Below are 25,451 nucleotides of genomic sequence, written 5' to 3' on the forward strand. Positions count from 1 at the left end.
TCTGTTTCCAGGCAGGAGTACAGTGGCACGATCTCAGCTCACTGCAGCCTCCGCCTCCCAGGTTCAAGTGATTCTCATGCCTCAGCCTCCCAGGTAGCTGGGACTACAGGTGTTGGCCACCACACTTACCTAATTTTTGTATTTTTAGTAGAAACGGTGTATCACCATGTTGCCCAGGCTGCTCTTGAACTCCTAAGCTCAGGTGATCCATGTGGCTCGGCCTCTCAAAGTGCTGGGATTATAGGCGTGAGCCACCACTCCCGGCCAAAACTGCTAATTTTATACCCTGTTGATTGGCATTATAAATTGAAATGAAGTTTTGGAAAGCAGTTTGCAATAAGTAATGAATCATAAAGATATTTCTATCCTTTTATCTCAGTCTTTTGGGAATTTGTCCTAAGGAAATTATTCGAAAGGAAGAGATTTAGAAAAATTTTATAGATTTGTTCATTATATCATTTTCTATCATTGTTAAAATATGAAAACAAATTCAGTTTTCCATAATGGGGATATAGTTAAGTAAATTACTGTATGTATCTTTATGGAATATTATATATTTGCCAAAATATGAATGAAATTAATTACTACTAAGTTTTTAGTTTCTTTTACTGAAGTGTTTGTTTTGTCTGAAATCTCTAAACCACAAGTATTATGAAAGAAAAGCAATGGCAGAGCTTGAGGATTAGTTAGTAGGAATCTGCTTAGGAAAGATGTAGGTGATTCATATCCAAAACAGAATTGTAGAATGCCTCTGAGGATAGCGGGATTGTGGCTATTCTAAGAAGTATATTGATAAACTATGAAAGAAAGATAAATCTGAAAAGCAGTCAAAACAGGTTCATATGTTTGCACAAACACAGGATAGCTTGAAAGCAGAACCAGTGTCAAAGGGCAGAGAGAATATAGTATGGTAAACCAGTCAGATGGAAGGAAGGGTTGCATTATTGCTAGGTTTATGAAATGATTGGGTGGAATCTGCTGCAGAGGGTGGGAGCGAATCACCAATCATTTTTTTTTTTTTTTTGAGATGGAGTCTTGCTCTGTCATGCAGGATGGAGTGTAGTGGTGCAGTCTCGGCTCACTGCAGTCTACACCTCTCAGATTCAAGTGATTCTCCTGCCTCAGCCTCCCAAGTAGCTGGGGTTACAGTAGCAGTGGATAAACTCATTTATGTTTCTATTGAAACTGCTATTTTTATTTCTATATTTTATATATATAAAAAATAGACCGCACCACCATGCCCGGCTAATTTTTGTATTTTTAGTAGAGATGGGGTTTCACCATGTTGGCCAGGCTGGTCTTGAACGCCTGACCTCAGTTGATCCACCCGCCTCGGCCTCCCAAAGTGCTGGGATTACAGGTGTGAGCCACCGTGCCCAGCCTTCACCGATCATCTTATATCTGAGTTCATCTTATTGTGGGGCCCAAACAGAATTAAGTCTTAGTGACTAATAGCAGCATAACTACTCTGCAGAATTAAAACTGCAAGTGTGTACTGGTAGATAAGGAGGGGGATGCTGGGAATCACAGTGACATAACATTAGAGAAATAAAGTGGCTTGCAGGCTTCCTAGGTGTGGCTTTAATTTCATGGGTACAAATTTTTTTGTCAGTTTCCTTATCACTTTTGAATTGCCAAATGGTTAAACAGACAAATCCTACCCTGCCCCAGGCCTCTTTGAACGAGTGTAGTAAAGCTCTGCTCTGTTGGAGTTGCTCCATGCCATTGGCCCTGTGAACCCATCTGTGTAGGAACAGTGTCCGTTTTTCTTGTGGTACCAAATTGTGCCATTGGATACAATAATCCGTTGAGTCAGTGTGGGTTAAGTGATTTGTGTTTGTTTTGGTTTAAAAACAAACTTTAATAGAAATTAGTACCTTTCTTTTCCTTCTCTTCTACAATGTCAATTGCCCATTTCATTTGTGTATTTCTGACGTTTTCTTTTGTTAAGAAATGATGGGGCTATAATTTTTTTGAAATCACTGAAGGAGGAGGAAAAAATAATTTTAACAACCTGTGTTGAAACCTTCCATAGCTTAATTGACTGGAATAATCCTGCCATCATTAATAAGATGTACAAGGTGTACCTTGGAGATATACCACTGAAGACAAAAGAGGTAGGCTGTTTTGATTTATTCTTACATCAGCTTAAAAAGTAGTTTGTTGACATGAACTGTGTATTTATATATTTTCTTCTAGTTTCATTTAAGCTGAATCTGTACCATAACAAAACGATAGTTTTAAGTCATGCTAGTTCAGATGAATTAAAACCTGGTAACTTAGTTTACTGGATGTGGCGTTATAAATTCAGATTCCTAAATAACAATGACAAACTGTCTAGAGTAGGGATTGACAGATTTTTTCTGTAAAATTTGTAGGCTTTGCAGGCCTTATGGTCTCTCAGGTTGCAGCTGCTCAACTCTTGTAATGTGAAAGCAGCCATAGGCAATACATAACCGAATGAGCATGGTTGTGTGCCAGTAAAATTTTGTGGATACTGATGTTTGAATTTCATGTAGTTTTCATGTATTACAAAATACTATTCCTTTGATATTTTTTAACCATTAAAACATGTAAAACTGATGTTTAACTCATAGACCTTATCAAAATAAATGGTGAGCCAGATTCGGACTATGGGCTGTAGTTTGCAGACTTCTGGTCTAGAATCTAGAACAAAAGATGGGTTCTCCTAAAGCCTCAAAGTAAGACCTTTGCCTTAATAAGATGAGTTCTTTTTAGTTCACTGTGTTTAAAAGTATTCCAAGTCCAAACCCAGACATACAAGGATTATTTGTTTGCATGCTTGCATTCTTGCCCTTTTTTGTTTGAAATGGGGTCTTGCTATGTTGCCTAGGCTGGACTTGAACTTCTGGGCTTAAGCTGTGTTCCTGCCTCAGTCTCTTGAGTAGCTGAATGAATGAGAATCAGGACCTCTGAATTCTAGCCCCAAATGGCTGTACACATGAATGTGTTGGGGAGGAAAGGTTTGGCTGATCACATAACCTTTCCTGGCCTCATGTTCTTCATGTAGAAAATGAAGGGGTTGGATTAGATTAGTGGTTCTCAGAGTGTGTTCCATGGACCTTTTAAGGGTCACAAAAAACCTTTTAGGTGATCTGTGAAGGCCTTTTCTTTTTGTACCATGTCAGTATTTGCACTCATGGTACAAAAGCCATGGTGAGCGTACTTGCTCGGTTCCTACCACACATCAAAACAGTGTCACCAGATGACTAACAGTCATTCTTTTCTTCAGTGTTATGTACTCATTTAAAAAAAAAAAGAGAGAATAAAACTCAGCTTTACTTAAGAACATTCTTGATGAAGCAGTAAAAATGACTTTACTTGAAGAGTAGACAGGCAAATTATAGCTACTGAGATGGGTGTTTGGCACATATTTTCTCTAAAAGGAAAAAAATGAGGTTGTTACTTCAAGAAAAACAACATGATTTATTGGCAATAATAAAAGTTAGCTTTCAAGCAAAAATTAGAATTTTGAGAAACTTGTGTTTACCACAGTGATTTGATAGCTTATCAGTACTTAGTGGATTTTTCTGATGTGATTAGAACACAGGTGATATGAGCACAGGCTTTGTAAAAAAATGTTGTATGAAGAAACATTTGCTTAACTCAGTGAGCCAGTATTTTGCAAATGAGGAATGATGTTACAAAAGCATATAAGGGCAAGGGAGCCATTCAGAGTAAGATAATCAGTGGGATATAGTATAAGAGTATATAAGTTCATTGATATGATTTCAACTCCAAATTGCAACTAATCTTTTTTCTTTTCATTTTTAAAAAATAAGCAATTAACTGTTAAGAAATTATTATTTGTCAAGTTTTGGTGTAGTATCAAAAAAGAATATCCACAATTACCTAAGAAGGCTAAAATCATCTTCACTTTTCCAACCACACATATCTGTGCAGGTTAGGTTTTTGTTACTTACTTCAACCAAAGCAGTGTATTATAGCAGATTGAATACAGAAGAATATATAAAAATTCATTTCTCTTGTAGTAAGGTGAACATAGAAGTGATTTATAGACAATGTAAAATAGTGCTTCTCCCTCAGTACAATTATTTTTGCTTTGGAAAGTAGTTATTTTTTATAACAAATATTAGTTTTGAAATAATGAGTTTATTAATAATTCTCAGTTAACAAATATGTTAATTTCTCAGTTTTAATTTCCAATTAATAAATATTGATAGGTTACACAGATATAAACAGAAGCTCTTTGGAGAGTTCAGTAATTTTTAAAGGGATCTTGAAGCAAAGTTTGAGAGACCACTGATTTAGATGAATTCTCATGACATTTTCAGTTCAAAATAATTTTGAATTTCTAAGTTAAAACCAAGCATATTTTCAACAGGGTGCAGTTCTGAAGCCAGAGTTGAAAAGGGACCCTGTGAGTACGAGAGTCAAGTTAAAGATTGTCCCCCATCTCCTCCGCTCTAGACAAGCTGCTGAAACGTTCCCAGCCAACATTCAGGTAATTTATTTTTTCCAGAGAATATTGGCCTGTCTGCAACTTTTATGTCTGTTTAATTAGAGAAAGAACTGTGTTAATGGATATTCAGTGGGTAGGTTGATGTATATAACAAGATTAATGAGATTCTTTTTTTTTCTGTCTTAAATTTGCTGCAGTATGATTTTTAAAAAATTATCAGAAAATATATATAGGTTTGAGCATCTCTAATTAGAAAATCTGAAATCCTAAATGCTCCAAAGTCCAAAACTTTTTGAGAACTGATGTGATGCTCCGAGTGCAAAATTCCATACCTGGTCTTGTGTGATGGATTGCATTAAAACAGTCAAAACTTTACTTCATGCACAAAATTATTTAAAATATTATATAAATTACCTTCAGGCTATGTGCATGAGGTGTATAGAAAATGTCAGTGACTTTCATCTTTAAATTTGGGTCTCATCCCCAGGATATCTCATTATGTATGTACACATATTCCAAAATCTGAAAAAATCTGAAATCTCAAAACACTTCTGATCCTAAGCATTTCCAGTAAGGAACACTTAGTCTATACTATATATGGCTTCCATTTATCTTAAATATATGGTAATAATCCCTTTCAAACAAGATTTTTTTTAATGTGTGGCTTTTCTCCAAAAATGGTATCATTAGCAACTTAGTCACTTAAGTGAAAAAGCTGAGTCATCCTTAACTGAAAGCTCACTTGAAGGCAGTGGCCAAATGCTCTTGATTTCATCTTCTTAATGTCTTCACTTCTCTACACCTATAACGGTGATATTAATTCAAACTATTACTTCCTGTTTTGGTTACTGCAGTATTCTTTTAACTTATTTTCCTGCCTCTAGTCTTGGCTCACATCCAGTCTGTTTTCTTTTTCTTTGCTTGGTTTTTTTTTTTTGAGACAGGGTCTCACTGTGTTGCTGAGGCTGGAGTGCAGTGGCACAATCTTGTCTCACTCAGCCTCTGCCTCCCAGGCTCAAGTGATCCTTACACCTCAGCCTCCTGAGTAGCTAAAAAAAAAAAAAAAAAAAAAAAAAAGTCTGTTTCAAATAATGTAGCACTTGATTATATTTTGTCCTATATCTTTTTGTCTTTTTTTCTTGGAGACTTACTGTGGAGACTTTTTGTGGCTTTTTTGGAGTCTTGCTGTGCCACCCAGACTGGAGTGCAGTGGCATGATTTCGGCTTACTGCAGCCTCTGCCTCCCAGGCTCAAGTGATTCTCCCCTCTCAGGGCCTCCCAAGTAGCTGGGACTACAGGCATGTGCCACCACACCTGGCTAAGTTTTGAATTTTTTTTTGTAGAGATGGAGTTTCACTGTGTTGCCCAGGCTGGTCTAGAACTCCTGGGCTCAGTGATCTTCCTGCCTTGGCCTCCCAAAGTGCTGGGATTTTTTTTTTTTTTTTTTTAAGTGAGACAGGATCTTGCTATGTTGCCCAGACTGGCCTTGAACGCTTGGGCTCAAGTGATCCGCCCGTCCCAGCCTCCCTAGTAGCTGGGACTATAGGTGTGAGCCACCATGCCTGGCTCTGTATCATTTTAATGTATGTATCTCTTAACTCTTGAACAAGATTGAGTGCTTGTTCTTTTTTATATCTCTTAGTACCTAACACAGTGGCAATTAAAAAGCAGATAATACTAGTCTGTAACTCACATGTTATTGTTAAATAAGATCAGAATACTGCTGGCAGTTTTAGGAACAAGAGTAGAGGGTTTTTTTTTTTTTTTTTTTTTTAGTGTAAGTAAGCTTTGTCATAAAAAGGAACTTGAGGGATTTAGATATTTTTGATGTTGATGGTTAATATTGAACTTGCTGCATGCTGCACAGGACTCATCTACATGATGTTTTTGCCTTCTAGATGTGGTTTCCTAATACTTGAAGCACCTTTACTCCAATGGGACACTTATAGAATATTTCCATGTGTATGTTTTCCCTGAAGCTTTTATTAGAATTTGTCCTGAATCATATAATTAAGAAACATAGGGAATAGCTGAGTGGTGACCCACTGCAGCGTGTACTTTTCGTTTCCTCACCGTGGTAGACCCATAAGCTTTGCAGACTTGTGAGATCAACCGCTGTGTTTGTTACTCCACAGACTATTTATAGGAGCTTCTGATTGACTTTCTAAGTCGGTCAGCTAACAATGTTTATCTGCATTAACGTTGAAGAACGAGATGTAGTATGAAAGGTCTGCTGTTGAATTCTGATTACTATTCAAAAATATTAAATTCTTATTTTTGTTAATTGATGTTCTCAACTCTTCCTTTCACATAGGTGGTGTATGATGGACTCTTTGGTACAAATACAAATTCAAAGTTAAGAACGTTATCCCTGCAATTTGTGCATCATATTTGTATAACGTAAGTTTTAACTACTTTATAAAGTTTTCAAGCTGCTGGAATGATTGAATGCTTCAAGTATGCTTCAAGTATATCTTTTTATTCATCTTACCTAGAAAGAAATCATGTTTGCTCATCTTTAAATATTTTTGTATTTTAATAGGTTAACTTATTTCGGTTATGTCTCTCATTATTTTATGTAATCATCAGTAAAGATATGTAGTTATGTGATTCTTATCTTGCTTTGTGTATGTGTGTTTTATTTAAAGCTGTCCAGAAATCAAGATTAAGCCATTAGGTCCAATGCTTTTGAATGGCCTCACCAAGCTAATCAATGAATACAAAGAGGTAAGTGACTTGTCTTTTAAATTTTTATCAACATTTTATATCTTAAAATATTTTCTGTAATCTTTCTGGTCTGTCAATGTAGTTGAAGTTTGTTAAAGTTTCATTGTTTCTTAACATTTTTACTTGAAGTACTACAAATTTCAGAAATTACTGCCCTTTTTTGCTTTTTCGGGGGAAAATAACTATTAAAAACTGATATGAGGTGTTACTGTATCTTTTTGTTTGTTTGTTTGTTTTGAGATGGAGTTTCGCTCTTGTTGCCCAGGCTAGAGTGCAATGGCGCGATCTTTGCTCACTGCAACCTCCAGCTCCTGGTTCAAGTGATTCTCCTGCCTCAGCCTCCTGAGTAGTTGGGATTACAGGCACCTGCCACCACCACACCCAGCTAATTTTTTGTATTTTTAGTAGAGATGGGGTTTTACCATGTTGGCCAGGCTGGTCTTGAATTCTTGACCTCAGGTGATCCGCCTGCCTCAGCCTCCCAAAGTGCTGGGATTACAGGCATGAGCCACTGCGCCGGTCTGCTGTATCTTTAAATAGCATTTTTTCAGCCAGCGCCTTTTGTGCTACTTCTAGCTATTATGCAAAAATGGAATTAAAGGAATTGAAATTTATGTTGATTTCCATATGGGGCTATTTGGATTTGGCTTGTGTTGGGAAACTGTTAATTCTCAGGGGCTAAGATACTTTTTTTCTTTTATATTTTTCTCTGGTAAATAATGGGGCTGAGATTTTGATGATTCAAAATTCTGTCAAAACATGCATTCAGTAAATTTTTGATTCCTTAAGCTAAATGGGATGAGGATTCCTTCGATTGTGGATTTTTGAATCCCATTTTTCCCTGCTGTATTTCTGTTACTATAATATCTCCAGTATTTAAAAGGAATTTGCTTATAAAGGTAATATTTCAAGAATTCATTAGTATTATTTTCCCCAGTATAAGCTAAACATGAATGCATGTTTGCAAATAGTATAGTGAGATCAAGATCTTACCATCTGAAATTAGAACTGAGTTTGAATCCTAGTTTTGTTCTTTGGTGAGTTATTTAAATTCTTTGCACGTTCTTATCAGAAAAATGAAAATAATAATACCACTTCATTAGATTACTGTGAAGATTAAAATAATGTACCTAAATTGTTCACCATAGTCAAGGCACGTTACTATTACTAGGTATTGTTAGTGAAAGGCACTTTATTTACTGTGCAGCTGTGCTTTGGGGGTAAGTAGGCTTGGTTCTCATAGCTTCTTTCTCCTATTAAGCAATGCTTGCGTGGTTAAGATCTAGGGGACTTCTCAGATTATTTTATGGCATAGACAGTGAGATGCTTTAGCGTCATTGGTAGAAATAAAAATGTGCTGGGGCTTTTGGGGAGAAACTGTGTATTTAAATATAAGTTAGAGAGGCCAGACAAACCACAGGGTGTGAGTCCCCTTACCTGCAGGTGACATCTGCATGTCTTCCCAATAGATGAATCCGTAAGAGTAGCCATTTAGATGTGGAAGGGCAAATCCTAGGATAAACACATAAACTAGTAGAAGTTTATTGTGTTCTGAGTAATCAGATTATTAGTTTTCGAAAAACCATGTAAAACTCTATCTGTATCTTGAGGAGAGAACCTCACTAATTCACCTGGTGACTATAACCCTCTTTAATTTTTTATGGTAGAAAATATGATAGGAAGCTGTTCATTACAGTGTAGATTTTTAGAAAATCACACTAGATTTTACTGCAATTTTGGTGAGAGATGGAGGATCCTAGTCTGTTGGACCAGTGATGTATTTTCTAATGAGTTAATGTTTTTTAGTGTGTTGAAGATGAACTTTGGTGTTTGGAGGTTACATAGTGTTGAAATATCTTGAACTCAGCACCAGCTAAGAGAAACCTTTCATATCTATGACCACCGCATTTTCTTTTTGGAATGATTGGGGATGCAAGGTTTTGTCTTGTTTTTCCTTTTAGTAGTGTGATGGATTCTGGGTTTGGACATTTTTGTTGTTGTTCAGGTGCTAACACCATGTAGTTAGACAGAGTGAGACCTAGGTTTAATAAGGAGTAAAATAATGCATGTAATTGCAGCGAAAAGGTTTTACTGTTTACTGTATTTTTTGTTTTGTCTATTTTTTGTTCTTTCTTTTCTTTTTTTAATTTCAAGGACCCTAAACTACTGTCAATGGCATATTCAGCTGTTGGAAAACTCTCCAGGTGAGTAAACTCTTTTTTAGTGAGAGATATGGTGTTGGTAAACTGAGAAAAATTATGTGGCATTTAATAATGGTGGAGAATAAATTTGTTGTGACTCTGAAAGGCAATGTATTTAATGGCCATAGGTTGTTTAGAAATGTCTTCTGTGTAGAAGGAAAAAGATGTGAGATATTTTAATTTACATTTGAAGGTATGTTACTGTATTAAATGGTGGTCTTGAAATGAGAGTTTGAACTGAATTGTGTCATAATGGGTTACTTTTTTTGTACCCTAGAGACTTTCGATTGACCTTAAGTGTTTTTGTTGCTACTTGGCACTAATTTTTATAAACCCAGTGATCAAGGTTTTTCTAGTGATTCTCTTTTCTGAGAATGGTGTTTATGATTCTGAGTGGCCCTGACAGATTTTTTTTTTCTTCTCAATGTGATTTCCTCATTCCAGTTCCTCCTGGCTTCATCTTCCTTCACTGTATTTCAAAGCAGGGAGATAGACATGAAGCATCCTCAGTGGCACCATGTGCTGCTTCCACCCCCAGTGCAGGTTTTGTGTTGGCCTGTGTAGACCAGGTCTTGCTCTTCTCTACAGCAAAAGGAGCTTTGGGCTTTGGAAGAAAGCCACCCCAGATCAGTGGATATCGTGCCGGGTTGTCAGCCAACCTTGTCCCTTGTCTGTTTGCATGAAGTAACAAAGCCCCTTTCCGCGACAGTCATTAGTTTAGATCACAATTTGGTCTTATCTAATTTCTTCCTGTTAAAATCAGAAATGTTAACTGAATGCATGGAATATTATAGAGGGGATATTTGGAAGATGTGTGTATTAATCAAGGGTTATTTAGATTAAAGAATTAAATAATTACTTAGAAAAATTTTCGGCTCTTGGAGGAAGTAATATAATGATGCTGACATTGTCTTCAGAGAGTTCAGGAAAATTTGTGTTTAGTTTCATTTTTTCCCTTTTTCATCTCTTGGAAATTTATGATAGTAACAATATTTTTACATTCTTTTGCAGTCGAATGCCGCATTTATTCACTAAGGATATAGCGCTTGTGCAGCAGCTTTTTGAAGCCCTATGTAAGGTAGGGAAACAGCTGCTAAGTTTATGCTTGCTGTTTGGATGTTCCCCTGGGAACCCAACAGGGAGGGAAACATTTTTATTATCTTTATAGGAAGAGCCTGAGACTCGACTTGCTATTCAAGAAGCTTTATCTATGATGGTTGGAGCATACAGTACTTTGGAAGGGGCACAGCGAACTCTCATGGAGGCACTTGTGGCTTCGTACTTAATAAAGGTAGGTCTGTGTGAACTACAAAGCCTGGGTAGTATATGGTTTACATTTTTAAGAACAAAATTTGAATTGCTACTTAACTGTTTTGGTAATTAAGAGGAATATTTGCTTTCACTTGGGCTGTGATTTAGGATCTATTTTTAATTCTTCATGATGAAAATTTGACTTTAGGGGAGAAGGAGTGGTAGTATTCATAGCGATGCTTATGTTTAGAGCTTTCTATGTGGGAAAACTCTTCTTAATGCCTTGCCCTCTGAGTTAGAATTGTTTTGTCTTTGTAACTGGTAGCTGAGCACTACTGTCCGCTGGGGTAGAGTTCGATAGGTAACATTTTCAGAGAATAGCAGAAGGGATGAAAGACAAATTCCGTATGTCAAAGTGAGTTTTTAGGAAGTGAGCCAGTACTATCATACATGCTCTTCTTCCTCTGGTCCTCTTTATTTGGTTTTCATGGGAATTTGTAGGAGGATTTTGAATATCTATAGATATATACACACACATATATATGTAATATGTAAAATATTATATATTTGCTTTAGTTCTTTGTCCCACATTTTTAGGAGTAGAGAGGGAGATTGGAAGACAGAATGATACTAAAAAGTGTCAGTGAGATTAATATAAATTGTGTCCTAATGGAATTAGACTGACATGATTTGATATTTTGAGGGAATTTTAAATATTCAGAAAGGTATCTGCTTCCTATTAAAATATGGCAGGGTTAAATGTGCTATTACATACACTCAGAAAGCTTACTATGATGGAGTCCTATTGTTAAGTGCTCTTAGTGTGCAGTGCATGTGGTTCATGGTCATACATTATGGACAAAGGTGTGTAGGCGTATTTGGAAGCTCATTAGAATAGAATAAACTTGCTCCAGGTAACTTTACAAGGAAAGGTGATGCTTGTATAAACACTTATAGATACTGGTTCTATGCATGCAAATCAAATCGTGTAACACTATTACCAAGACAAAGCTAATTTCTTTTCTTTTCACAGACAACATTTAAAGCAACCAAACTCTAGGTTAGTTATGTAATTTAGGCTAGTCTTTAATATCCTCACTCTTTAATGTACTTCAAGGAATGCTAAATAGCAAGAATGCCAGAATGAGTGGGACAATATATATATTTTTAATGTCTGTCTTATTTCACTTATGTTTGTGGCTAGAGGAGTGACCTGGGGAAGTTACATAAGAGTAAAGCTTCAGGATCAGTAGATTCTAAAACTTTTCTGGTTGAACTTTGTAGTCATAGGTTATTAATCTCGGTTAATTGAATATATTTCTGTAGTTGAACTGCTTTGGAGTCAGTTTTAACTTTAGAGCTAATCTGAGAACATTGGAAGTATTTTGCTTCAAATTGGTGGGGATTCCAAGTAGGCTCTGTTTGTAATTTCTGCAAAATACCTGAGTTTCACTCATGTGACTGACAATTTGAGAGTTGGAGTGGCAGAGGTGGTGGCCAGAAACTGTCACAGTGACCCTGGCCCCGAGGTTTGGGCTGAGGATGTGCAGAGATTCTCTACTTATGGTCTTTGGAGGTCTTCCGGCTTTACCTGGAGGATCGTCTAAAATTGTAAGAGTACTCTAAGTAATGCCAGTGTCCAAAAGACTTAAACAACATGATTAAAGATCTTGAACAAATGATTTATTTAATTTATTTAGATACACATTTATTAAAATGTCACCTTAGAATTTTGAATTGTTTACAATTAGGAAGACTCGATTGGGACTAATGACTGGTAATTGATTTTTTTTTTTCCTTTTTCTTTTTTGGATTGGGGTGGTCTGTGCATGTTTACACATCAAATAGCCTGAGGTTCAAGTTCGACAAGTGGCTGTGAAATTTGCCAGCACGGTGTTTCCCTCAGATCATATCCCTTCCAGATATTTGCTGCTACTGGCTGCAGGAGATCCGTAAGTTTCAAAAGATGTTAATTTGAATTTTGGTTTATTTTGAATTTATTTGAAAATTACTAAAAGTTGTGTTGTTTACAATGTTGGTCTATGAAATTTAGAAGCGAAGCTATTTATTAAGGTATGGCTCTTGATGTGATATAGACCTGTACTCATATACCTATATATTTATATAATAATATAAATATTACATGTATTTGTCTATATAATATATATTATGTAGATATATATGTGCAATATATGATATATAGCTAATACAGAAAATGCTTATGAAATGGTCAAGTGTAAATAAAGCAGATTATATGATTGCATGTGTAATATAATTATATCTCTAAAATCAAGCCCTGTGTAAGGAGAAAAAAGGCTGATGTTGATGGTTTGACATATGTATTAATATTTTATTAAATATTGGAGTATCATTTTATATCTAATATACTTATATTTTTAAATGAGGTATAAGTTGCATTTTATATTAATTATATTACTGTATCTTCTAGCGTGTATAATGCATTTTAAAAGAATGTTTAAATGGTTTTGAAATTGGGACATGCCTTTAAAAGTCATGTACATACAATGAAATATATATGCACATATTAAAACAATTCTTTTCAAATTTGTTACATATCTTATGGTCATTGCTATCTTAAAATCCATGCAGCACTCTAATCTATTTCATAATATTAAACCAGTACTACGTTTAACATTTAGAATTTTTGCATCCTTTAAGTGAGATTCTTGTATATGTTTTTTTGTTGTTGTTATCAGGGATAGCCTTATTTGGGGAGGTGAAAAGCCTCATTTATACTGAGGAATAGTTTAAATAAAATAACGCATTCTATGATGATATGAACACCCTTGCCCATAAACTATTATGCTTCATTTTAAAAAAATGGGTAATTCCTTGATAACTGTGTCAGTATTCTAGTTGGCCAACTGTGTGCCCCTCATGGCATTTGTTTTCTTTCCTATAAGTTGTATATATTTTGCTGTTATTTATTTGGTTGGTATTTTAATTGGATATCACAAGTTATTACCAGGCCCTGATTTTTGACTTCTGATCTTGGCTGCTGCTTCTCATAGAGCACATTTCAATTTGGTTAAAGTGACTTTGGATTGTTAATGTTGATTCTGGTGCTCTGTTGCTTCTTAATTTTTTTACATTAGTTTCCCAACCACAGGCCAGATGTACTGGGGCCTGGCAGCCAAGATGGCAGTTCATGTTAGAGCAAGGATTTAAATCTAGGGAATTGGACTTCCAGATAGAGCTCTTAACTGCTGTATCTTATTTCCGTAAGTGCTGAAAATTATTTTTATTTAAGAAACCAGAATCAAAGCATAACTAATTCAACAGTTTTCCTTCTTGGGTTAAAACCATTCAGGTCAATTGAAAATCCTCTGACAACTTAAGGAATTATTTATTTATTCTTTTCGACCCTTTATCTGTTGTTTGGAAAATGAGACACGAACAAAGGCAATTGAGGAATTAAAAGGCCTTTATATGGTATCTGGATAAGACTGTTGCTGAGATCAATCTCTAGGTGGTCTGAAATTGGTTGGGGTTTATGTTTTTACACTTTAATGTCACTTATCAGTTATTAATTGTACAGAATTGTAAGAGTTTGGGTGGAGTGTGTAGACCACTGGATAGTCACTGATTTTTAAAATATATTTTATAGTTTACGATTTAACTCTATGAGGTAAAGCATACACATAGAAATTTACATAATTACTTACAGTATCCTATCTTGTTTTTTTCTAAGTCAAATTGAAAGATGGAAGCCGTGTGACTCCCCAGACCTCATGCAATTTCTAAAAAGAAGTGATTTCTTATAATGTGTTGACTCTGCTTAGATAGCCAAGAATGTATTTAAGACATTTTCTGAGAACTCTAGCTAGCAAATAAAATTGCTGTTCTTACTTTTCAAATGATCATTTCCAATTGGTGACATTTATTTTTTATTCTTATTTGTCTTTTTCTGAAAGACGTGAAGAAGTTCATGGAGAAGCACAACGCGTGTTAAGGTGTCTTCCAGGTAGAAACAGAAAAGAAAGTACTTCTGAGCAGATGCCTTCCTTCCCAGAAATGGTATATTACATCCAAGAAAAGGTATGGCATGCAACTTAAGGTAATTAGTCTAAATCATAATGGATGATGAAAATGAAAACATTCATCTTTAAAGTGAAAAATGTAATCACTAAATGTTGACTCATAAAATTTCTTTTTTTTTTTTGAGGTGGAGCTTCGCTCTTGTTGCCCAGGCTAGAGTGCAAATGGCACGATCTCGGCTCACTGCAACCTCCACCTCCTGGGTTCAAGTGATTTTCCTGCCCCAGCTCCCGAATAGCTGGGATTACAGGCGCCCGCCACCAAACCCGGTTAATTTTTTGTATTTTTAGTAGAGACAGTGTTTCACCATGTTGGCCAGGCTGGTCTCGAACTCCTGACCTCAGGTGATCCACCCACCTTGGCCTCCCAAAGTGCTGGGTTTACAGGCGTGAGCCACCATGCCCAGCTGACTCATAAAGTTTCTAGCATTAATACTTACAATAAGGAGATACAAAGTGAGGGAAAAAAATTATAATTCTCACCTGTAATTGATCTGTTTTGCCTAAACTTGAATTACTTATAATTCCTTTCATGCTTGGCAACATTTAGGCTGTGTTAAATACTTTTTCTCTTAATATGACATGCTTAAAAATACATCTCCTTTTTTTTTTAAAAATTTTTTTTATTTTTTTTGAGACAGGGTCTTGCTGTCACCCAGGCTGGAGTGCAGTGGTGTGGTCTCAGTTCACTGAAACCTCCACCTCCCAGACTCAAGTCATCCACCCTCCTCTGCCTTCTGATAGCTGGGACTATAGGCGTGCACCACTGTGCCTGGCTAATTTTTGTATTTTTTGTAGAGACAGGGTTTAGCTATATTGCCCACGCTGGTTCTCCTTTTTATTTTTAAGGGCACTCTTTAGGGTAGTATAAGGATGCTTGAGGGAGTAGTTCATGTTCTTCCCACCATGTTCATAAGAGAGCATCCCATCTGTTTTTGTAAGTGTTTTCTGCTGGTAGATCCAGGATATTGGCAGTAATGACCATCCACCCCTTCCAGGCCTTGACTCTGTCCCACTTTGCCAGAGGATACCTTCCTACCTTTTACCTCCACTGGTGATCCTAACTCTTTGCTAGGTAGGCACCTTAAGGGAGTTGAAGGTCAGTATGCAGCAGCCATGATTCTATTTTCCATATAGCAACACAGTCTATTTGTAGTCAGAGGATTCTCTGTGCTTGTAGTTTCCTCTTACTTTCATTATTAATGAAAATAACTGGCATGCAGTGAGCTGAGATGACCATATTAGTAGATGTGTGGAATAGGTTTATTATTTTTAAACAAGCCAGTACAAACATGGAAAAAGGGCAACACACTTGTCATTTAGTGTGTGACGGACATGCATGATCAACACAGTTAATAGGAAAGTGGAAAATGTTTTAATCAGAAAAAGCAGTAAACTTTGGACATGTAGCTAGAAATACAGTTGTTTTTGAGTTGAGGAAGGGCAGGTATGCTCCATTTTTCAGTAATTGTGTCTGTTTTGGACTTTTTAAACTTAGGCTTCTCATCGAATGAAAACTCCAGTCAAGTACATGACCGGGACCACTGTCCTTCCATTTAACCCAGCAGCCTTTGGAGAGGTAGAATTTTCATATATTTCTATTTACTTTTTGTAAGTGTTCTAAAAAGATCACACCACACCCAAAGAGGTATCTGTCATCTTGTTGTGTTTTAGGTAAACCCATATTGTGTCATTGTTCTTCATCTGGTTGTTTATTTAAAAAAACAGTATTGGGAAATTGGTATTATTTTAATTCATAGTGAAGTACGTAAATATATTTATTTCAGTGAGATTCTTTTTGTGAAAAAACTGGATGTTCTGTAGTGATTACTGTTGGGATTTTGCAGCAAGTTAGATTTGGGTTTTAAAGCCAACATGTTGTTGAGGTTGTTAGGGTTATTTAGTTTTGAAGGTTGGAGAGGATTAATTGATCACACTTATTAAGGGAAATTCTGTTTTTTAGATCATTGACTTGCACTAGGTAAATTATAAGAAGTAATCTTGTTCAGAGTAAGAATATTTACAGTGAATTTACTGCCTATCCTAACGATCAGTGAAAAAGCTTCCAGAGGATGGACTCCTTGGTAGCCTGTTTATATAAGGGTTGTTTTTGTTTGTTTGTTTGTTTATTTTTGAGAAGGAGTCTCACTCTGTTGCCCAGGCTGGAGTACAGTGAATGGCGTGATCTCGGCTCATTGCACCCTCGCCTCCTGTGCTCAAGTGAACGTCCTGACTCAGTCTCCTGAGTAGCCGAGACTACAGGCGTGCACCACCACTCCTGGCTAATTTTGTTATCTTTTTGGTAGAGATAGGTTTCACCATGTTTCCCAGGCTGGTCTTGAACTCCTGGGCTAAAGCAGTCCTCCTGCCTCAGCCTCCCAAAGTGTTGGGATTACAGGCGTGAGCCAGTGTCTGGTCTATATTAGAGGTTTTTATGGTGGTATATCTATTTTTCTGTAGATGAATTGAACCCATTTTCTCAAATTCTTGTGTCAGTGGAGTAAATACAACTGGAATTCTGCAGGAATAATAGGCCATTTGCTTCAGATGTCTGTCCTCTCTCTCTCTCTCTCTCTCTCTCTCTCTCTCTCTCACACACACACAGCTTTTAAAAAATAATGATTTTTATTATAATTTTTAACTTTTATTTTAGGTTTGAGGTTACACGTAAAGGTTTGATATATAGGTAAATATGTGTCATGGGGGTTTGTTATATATACTATTTCATTACCCAGATATTAAGCCCAATACCCCATAGTTATCTTTTCTGCTCCTCTCCCTCCTCCCACCCTCTCTCTTCAAGTAGACCCCAGTGTCTGTTGTTTGCTTTTTTGCATTCAGAAGTTCTTATCATCTGACTCCCACTTACAAGTGAGAACATGTGGTATTTGATTTTCTGTTCCTGCTTAGTTTGCTGATAACAGCCTCCAGCTCCAATTTCTGACAAAAGTTCAGTTTGTATTTTAACAATCTTAAAAAATTCTTTGGATTTGCAAACCTTGTTATACAAATTTTGCTCCATTATGGCATATTTTCTGCCTTCCATGAGGATTGGAATAGCTTTATAAAGAAGGGTAGGTGAATCAAAACTAGAAATTGTTACTTTGAAGAGTACCTTCCCACACTGACTTTTCGAGAAGCTTATACAGTCTTCCTCTCCGTTCTGTTTGTAGATCGTTCTGTACTTGCGCATGTGCCTCGCGCACAGTGCGGGGGTGGTGCCCACCTCTCAGAGTTTGGCTGATATGCAGGATCATGCTCCAGCCATTGGACGCTACATACGGACTTTAATGTCAGGCGGGCAGACGGCACCCTCATCATCTTCTAACAAGAGTGGGGAAACTAACCCTGTCCAGATCTACATTGGCCTGCTTCAGCAACTGTTAGCAGGTGTTGGAGGTAAGAATTTGCGACGCGAAGGGAAGATGTTGAAGCACTTAAACAAAAATCTAATTTTAAACTTAGCTAACAAATTATAGCAAAATTATTCTTTCTCTTCACTTCTGTAACCGAACATTAGCCTTTGTTTTTTTTTAAACTTATCTGATTCATTCTGGATACACTACTTATTTTTTCAGAAAGAAATACTAACAATAGATAATACATTTTTACTTCGGAAGTGGATGTGAAGAACAGGATATCCTTTTTATAGATAGCTCATCTGTAAATTTGCTGTAGTGAATCACATACTATATTTAGGTTGTGTAGGTTTTTTTTTTGTTTTGTTTTGTTTTTTAATAGAACTGAAAGAATGTGTGCTAAAGCAGTGGCCTTATACTTAAAAGGAATTTAGTGATCCCTGTATGTTCATTACTTTTCTTGAAATTTAAAGTGGTTCTAAATTCTTACTTAGGTTTGCCAGTTATGTACTGTCTATTGGAAGCTGTGTCAGTGTATCCAGAAAAGCTGGCTACCAAATTTGTAGACAAAACAGAATGGATAAAGGTATGTTCTGCATGTACCTTTTTTTATTTTTTAAAAAAATTGTATTTCAGACTTTAACCTCATAATTTCTTTTTCCTGCCAGCATCCCTATGACCTTTTCTGCCTTAAGGTCATTTTGAAAACTCTCTCATCATCAGACACTTACTGGGAAGCATGTAGGTCACTATGTCTCATTGACACATCTGGAGGAGAGTGGGAGATGAATTGAGAAGCATAGGAGTATAAAGAAAAATTCTTTTTCTGTTTCGAAATTTTTTTTTTTTTTTTTTTTTTTTTTTTTTTTTTAGAAAAAATAAGCAATGGGTTTGTGTAGTTTAAATAAAAACTATGTAAAATGTCTCTTTTCCATAACCATCTCCAACCTACCCTAATTTTTGCCCTTTCCTCTCCCCTCTGACAAACATATGTAAGTCACCATTTATGTATAGCATGCTTTCTAGAGTTTACTTATGTACATACACATAAAAACATGCATTTAAAATTTTTGTCCCATCTTTTTATAAAAAGCAGCATACTATTCATACTGTTTTATACATTCCTTCACTTAATAGTAGAGAGATATTGCACTACAACTATGGAGAGAGCATCTTCTTTAACAGCCTCAGTTTTTATTGTATGAGTGTACTATCATGTATTCTAGATCTTTATAGATGGTCATGTAGAGTACTTCCATTCTGCTATAATGAGTAATCTATCATCTTGCATATTGAGGAAGTATATGTTTTAGATGGATTCCCCAGAAGTGCAATAGCTGGATCAGAGGACATGTACTTTTGTAATTTTCATAGATAATGCCACACCCTCCATGTGTGTGGTACCAGTGTACACTTCTGCCAGTCATGTATGAGGGTGTTCCTGTCCCATGGCCACACCAAAAGGGATGCCAGGTTTAGCAAGTAAAAATACAAGATACTCAGTTAAATTTGAATTTCAGATAAATAATGAATAATTTTTTTTTTTAGTGTAAGTATTGGCCCATACAGTTTTCTGTATCTCCATGTGCTACATATTGTGGTTCTTTTTTTGGAAAATACAGCTTGAATGATGGTAAAAATGTACAAATTACGTCTTTAAGGGTGAAAACATGAAAGAAATTTACCAAGAGGTGTGAGTTTTGCACATTTCTGGATAATCTGGTCTTATGAAATTGCTTCTATTTTAAAAAGTTTTTTTTTATTTCTTATGAATATTTACTGATTTTAAAATTATTTTAAAGTTTTTGAGCTTTGATGTTTTAGATGAGAGGTTGTCATACTGTAGTCAAAAGTCCAAATAGGGCCTGCCTCCTGTTTTTGTATGGTTTGCAAGCTAAGAATGTTTTTTACATTTTTAAATGTGGGAAAAAAAATGAAGAAACGAATAAGTTTCATGACACAAACCTTGTCGTGTCCACGTTTTACTGGAACCTAGCCACGCTCATTCGTTGCGTATTGTCTGTTGCTGCTTTTGTACTGCAGTGGCAGAATGGAGTAGTTGCAGCAGAGACCAAATGGCCCATAAAGCCTTTCAGTTTTTTTACAGAAGTTTGCTGACCCTTGTTTTAGATCATCTGTGAATAAATTTCACCTGTTTTGTGCTTGTGTATCTTTGATGAAAATGGACCTAAGATTTTGTTATATAATTCATTCAGCTTTTATTTTGTTTTCAAATAATAGCTTTTTTTCCTCAATATCCATCAACAGATGGATTGAACATTCTTTTAATTTTAAAAGATGTTGTCATCAGGCTCGTGGTTCTGTGTCATGTATGTATTTTTTTTATACTACTCAGAGTCTGATGAATAGCAGTAAAGAAGAAATGCGCGAACTGGCAGCATTGTTTTATTCTGTGGTGGTATCAACAGTGTCGGGGAATGAGTTGAAATCAATGATAGAACAGCTTATAAAGACTACGAAAGACAATCACGTATGTTATTTTGTTTTCATTCCTTTTTGTGGGAGATGGGGTTTCATAAAAGGATCTAATTTATTTTTGGTTTTTATCTTCTCATTTGTAAAATGAACTTATAAATTCCTTGCTTTTATTACTGTAAAGAGTAAATGAGATAGGTAATACATTGGTTCAGTCAGCTCACTTAACAAGTATGGTGCTGTGTCTGATAAGCACTATTTTAGGTGCCAGGAGTACAGTGATTCATAAATACATGAGAATCCCTGGTACAACAGGATGCTCAGAGCCTGCAGCGATACCACCGTGAGCACACCTAATTTCATCTGATCTTGGAAACTAAAACTAAGCAGGGTCAGGCCTGATTAGTACTGAGAGCGAGAAATGTTAGCTCCATTTTTCTTCCTCATCTACTGCTGCCAGTGAAAAAACAAGTTTTACTTCAAATAGTCTGTTGGTTACCTTGTGTTTGGAGGTTTTGGCAATTAGAAATAGGATCTGTTCATTGTCTTTTGTTGGCAATAGAAAGACATTATGTGTGAAAGTTATGATACTCTAGTTATGTAAGTGCTGTAAGCTAGAAAGTGGCGTGGGAGCATGTAGGAGCATGTAGTCATCTCACCTGGAATTGGAGTGGGCATGGAATTAGAGAATGTAAATCTTAAAGTGAATCAAGATTCAGCTTCTCAAAATTCCGTTAGAAACTCAAGGTTTCTCTTATTCCCTAAGCTCAATGCATTAGCATCCAGTGAAACCTCAAGTGTTTACTTTATTCTTTAGCCTTATGTTTTGTTGGAGAGATGATCCTAATAGACACACAGTTACTGCCATGTAGTTTTGCATACATGAGAGAGAGCCAGAGATATGCTATTGTTTTGCTAAATTCAGAGCCCGGAGATACAGCATGGATCCTTGCTTGCACTGGGATTCACGGTGGGAAGGTATTTGGCTAAAAAGAAAATGAGAATGGCAGAGCAACAAGACCTGGAGAGAAATGCTGACACCCTCCCTGATCAAGAGGAACTCATTCAGAGTGCTACAGAAACAATAGGTAATTAATGTCTTTATGCCGACTTGGGTGTTGCAGCTTTTGAATTATGTTAAATTTTAATATGGAGTTTCAGTTTCTTTTTATGGCATTGTACTTTAAAGACACAAGTTTTTTCACAAAAAACTTACTTGATAAATTCTGTATTTTTAATAACAACAAAGGCTGGGTGTGGTAACTCATGCCTATAATCTCAGTACTTTGGGAGGATCACTTGAGTCCAGGAGTTTGAGACCAGTCTAGTCAGCATAGTGAGACCTAGCCTCTATAAAAAAATAAACAAACTTAGCTTGGTATAGTGGCGTGTACCTGTAGCCTCAACTTCTGAGGAGGCTAAGGTGGGAGAATCACTGGAGCCTGGGAGGTCGAGGCTGCAGTGAGCCGTGATCATGCCACTGCACTCCCGCCTGGGTGACAGAGCTAGACCTTGTCTCAAAAAAACAAAACAAAAAACAAAGCAATGAAAGCACTCCATTTTTTCTTTTCTCTACTTTTTTTTTCTACATGTTTTTATAAACAGGGATGATCCTATTATGGTAAAAAAATGTATACATTAAAAAAAATACTACTCTATCCCCTGTTGCCATGTTGTCTTTCCACTGAATAAATGTTAACAAATTGTCAACTCAAAGATATTGTACACTTTGATTTTATTTTGCCATCTTAAAAAAATCTTGAGTACATCACTGGTTGCTTTGGGTCGTAAGAATAATGGTATATAATTCTCTTTTTGGCTAAATGTGCTTACAGGCTCATTTTTGGACAGTACATCACCCCTCCTGGCAATTGCTGCCTGCACAGCCCTGGGTGAAATAGGCAGAAATGGTCCACTTCCAATCCCCAGTGAGGGATCTGGCTTTACCAAATTGCATCTTGTAGAAAGCTTACTAAGTAGAATACCTTCCAGTAAAGAAACAAATAAGGTAAGTCTTTTTCTTATTTCTTCCCTTTCTGGAATTCTGTCTTTCTGTGAATAAATGAGCAAAAACAAATTATAATGAGAATAGATGGCATTACAGCTGGAGGAAGGATTTAATGTAAAAATGGGTGATAAAGAAGCAAATCTGAGTGTTTACTTTTGAACTAGAGGTGATCTGTGTACAATCTTAGTGTGTACATCTTTTGACCCAGTCATTCCAATTTAGATCTTTATAACTGTTAAGATTTGAGTGAAGTATTAAATTCATCAGGAAATATCTTTTGTCATGCAAAAGGTGTACAATAAAATGTTAAGTAGTTTTATGATTTTTTTAAAATTTTACGCCAAATATAAATCCTAACCGCCTAAAGCCAGTTTTGTGATCAGAACACCTCAATTTTGAGGTATAAGATGATTTAATGAGCAGAAATACCAGTTTACTACTACAAGTTTAATTGATACAATCTTTTTTTTTGAGATGGAGTTTTGCTCTTGTCGCTTAAGCTGAAGTGCAGTGGTGCGATCGTGGCTCACTGCAACCTCTGTCTCCCAGGTTCAGGCGGGTGATTCTCCTGCCTCAGCCTCCTGAGTAGCTGAGATTATAGGCGCATGCCACCATGTCCAGCTAATTTTTGTATTTCTAGTAGAGATGGGGTTTCACCATGTTGGCCAGGCTGGTCTCAAACTCCTGACCTCAGGCACTCCCACCTGCCTCAGCCTCCCAAAGTGCTGGGATTACAGGCTTGAGCCACCAAGCCTGGCCTAATTGATATAATCTTAATCTTGGTCTAGCTACTGTTTAAAACTTTCTGAGAAGATACACAGTATCGTTTTTATTAGCTATTAACTAATCATTGCCAAATATTGTTAAGCACTTCTAATGTGCCAGAGAGTATGTTAAGTGCTTTGCGTGCATTAGTTGAATTTTCTAAAAGGTCTAGTGAAATAGGCACAGTTGTCATCTCTATATGAGCTAACATGAGGAAACAGCGTCACAGAGAGGGGAAGTAACTTGCTTAAGGTCACACACCAGTATAGGCTGAAATGGTTGAGATGTGATTTGGTCCTAGGTCCACTGGGCCCAGAACCCACATTTTAAATCATTATAGTTTGAAAGGTAATAAGCCTAAAGGCTTTCTTCTTTCTTCTTTTGCAGCTGTGGATCCTTAGTGGACTCAAATTTGTGTGTTTCTACCTTCAATGACTTACAGACATACAACTGTAAAATTTGATGCTTTTGTAAAAACTTATGCATTGAGGTGTTAGATAGACTGCCCTTCCCTGTCATCCCATTTTGGAAATACTGTGCTGGGGTAAAGCTAGTATATACTCTGTTTAAAAGAAAAAAATTTGATGTTCTTCCAGATGAAAGAACGAGCAATCCAAACACTGGGATATTTTCCAGTTGGGGATGGAGATTTTCCTCACCAGAAACTCCTCTTGCAAGGTCTGATGGATTCTGTGGAGGTATTTATATTGCTACCTGATTGTTAGTTATTCAAAGAAAAGGCATTGGTTTTTGGTTTTTTTTTAGGTGCAGTTTTGCATGCTGTGAGATTTCTAATTAAGCATTTACTTGTTTATTCACCAGATACTTGAATACTAGTTTTGTGCTCATCACTGTGCTAGGTATAGCATTGACTAAATCACCTATGAAGGAAAGACCTTAAAATTTTTGAGCACAGCACGGTGCAGTGTAGGTAGAAGGGGAAATATACCCACATACCCTGTCAGCCAGATGTGTGGAGTGAGCCTTTAAAAAACAGTTGTTCTTGAGTGTTTCAGTTGGTATTTCAGTTGTTTTCAAGTCTGATGATTTAGCTTCTGTCCTCTAGATGCCTAGTGTGTAGTAGAGAAGACCTACGAGTAGGCAAATGCCAGGATAGTGTACTGTCTCAGCATGGCCTGATCTGGCCCTGCTTTCCCTAGCCTTGATCCTTGACGTTCACTCACTTTCTGTATACCAGCCTCTTTGGCCGCCTTGTACTGAGCTTTTGAAAGCTTCCTACTTCCTTCTCAGATTGTTGCCTTGCTAAAGAATCTACCCTAGTAGATTTAAATCCCTGAGTGTGGTGGGTTTCTTCTAGGTGTTTTTTTTTTTTTTTTTTTTTTTTGAGATGGAGTTTCACTCTGTCTCCCAGGCTGGAGTAAAGTGGCGCAATATTGGCTCACTGCAACCTCCACCTCCCGGGTTCAAGCAATTCTTCTGTATCAGCCTCCCAAGTAGCTGGAATTACAGGTGCACGCCACCACACCTGGCCAATATTTGTATTTTTAATAGAGACGGGGTTTCACCATATTGACCAGGCTGGTCTTGAACTTCTGACCTCAGGTGATCTGCCCACCTCAGCCTCCTAAAGTGCTGGGATTACAGATGTGAACCACTGCACCCGGCCTGTTTTGTTTTGTTTTTAATGAAGTCTTCTCTGGATTCTTAACTTACTTTTAATGTCATTATTTTAAGAGTTTAGAAATACATGAAAAGCTAGAAGTATGGAAATAAGGTACAGAGATTAAATGATGAGAATAATGAAAACCATGAAACAGAAGCAGAATATCTTCACAGTCGAATAGGACATAGTGCTGAAGGTTTTTTTTTTTTTTTTTTTAATTGTTTTATTTATTTATTTTATTTTTACAACAGGATCTCATTCTGTCACCAAGGCTGGAGTACACTACATCTCCCAGGCTCAAACCATCCTCCCACCTCACCTTCTAAGCAGCTGGGACCACAGGCATGCGCCATGCCTGGCTAATATTTTAATTTTTTGTAGAGACAGGGTATCCCTATGTTGCTTAGGGTGGTCTTGAACTCCTGGGCTCAAGTGATCCTCCCACCTAGATCTCCCGAAATGCTGGGATTACAGGCATAAGCCACTGTGCCTCTCCCATTTTTAATTTTTTAAATTGATACATAATAGTTGTACATATTTATGGGATACATGTGATATTTTGATACAAGCATACAATG

General features: G+C 36.6%; 2 protein-coding genes across 5 annotated transcripts in view; one reads left to right on the forward strand and one right to left on the reverse strand.

Annotated features, from left to right (window-relative positions):
* The window catches only part of GNG10 (G protein subunit gamma 10), a 484,859-nt gene that overhangs the window by 297,220 nt on the left and 162,188 nt on the right, over nucleotides 1-25,451 (reverse strand). The window lies entirely within an intron of this gene.
* ECPAS (Ecm29 proteasome adaptor and scaffold) overlaps nucleotides 1-25,451 on the forward strand; it is a 125,229-nt gene that overhangs the window by 52,143 nt on the left and 47,635 nt on the right. For all 4 annotated transcript variants that reach the window (XM_050761412.1, XM_050761410.1, XM_050761413.1 and 1 more), the window contains 16 exons: nucleotides 2,036-2,117; nucleotides 4,367-4,486; nucleotides 6,759-6,844; nucleotides 7,093-7,171; nucleotides 9,326-9,375; nucleotides 10,384-10,450; nucleotides 10,541-10,663; nucleotides 12,472-12,575; nucleotides 14,559-14,682; nucleotides 16,180-16,260; nucleotides 17,855-18,080; nucleotides 18,535-18,626; nucleotides 20,397-20,531; nucleotides 21,402-21,564; nucleotides 22,312-22,484; nucleotides 23,846-23,947. In XM_050761412.1, coding sequence (XP_050617369.1) covers nucleotides 2,036-2,117; nucleotides 4,367-4,486; nucleotides 6,759-6,844; nucleotides 7,093-7,171; nucleotides 9,326-9,375; nucleotides 10,384-10,450; nucleotides 10,541-10,663; nucleotides 12,472-12,575; nucleotides 14,559-14,682; nucleotides 16,180-16,260; nucleotides 17,855-18,080; nucleotides 18,535-18,626; nucleotides 20,397-20,531; nucleotides 21,402-21,564; nucleotides 22,312-22,484; nucleotides 23,846-23,947 — 1,807 coding nt within the window. The remainder of the gene's footprint in view (nucleotides 1-2,035; nucleotides 2,118-4,366; nucleotides 4,487-6,758; nucleotides 6,845-7,092; nucleotides 7,172-9,325; nucleotides 9,376-10,383; nucleotides 10,451-10,540; nucleotides 10,664-12,471; nucleotides 12,576-14,558; nucleotides 14,683-16,179; nucleotides 16,261-17,854; nucleotides 18,081-18,534; nucleotides 18,627-20,396; nucleotides 20,532-21,401; nucleotides 21,565-22,311; nucleotides 22,485-23,845; nucleotides 23,948-25,451) is intronic.

Source organism: Macaca thibetana, chromosome 15, assembly GCF_024542745.1.
Source record: "Macaca thibetana thibetana isolate TM-01 chromosome 15, ASM2454274v1, whole genome shotgun sequence".
NCBI classification, from domain to species: domain Eukaryota; kingdom Metazoa; phylum Chordata; class Mammalia; order Primates; family Cercopithecidae; genus Macaca; species Macaca thibetana.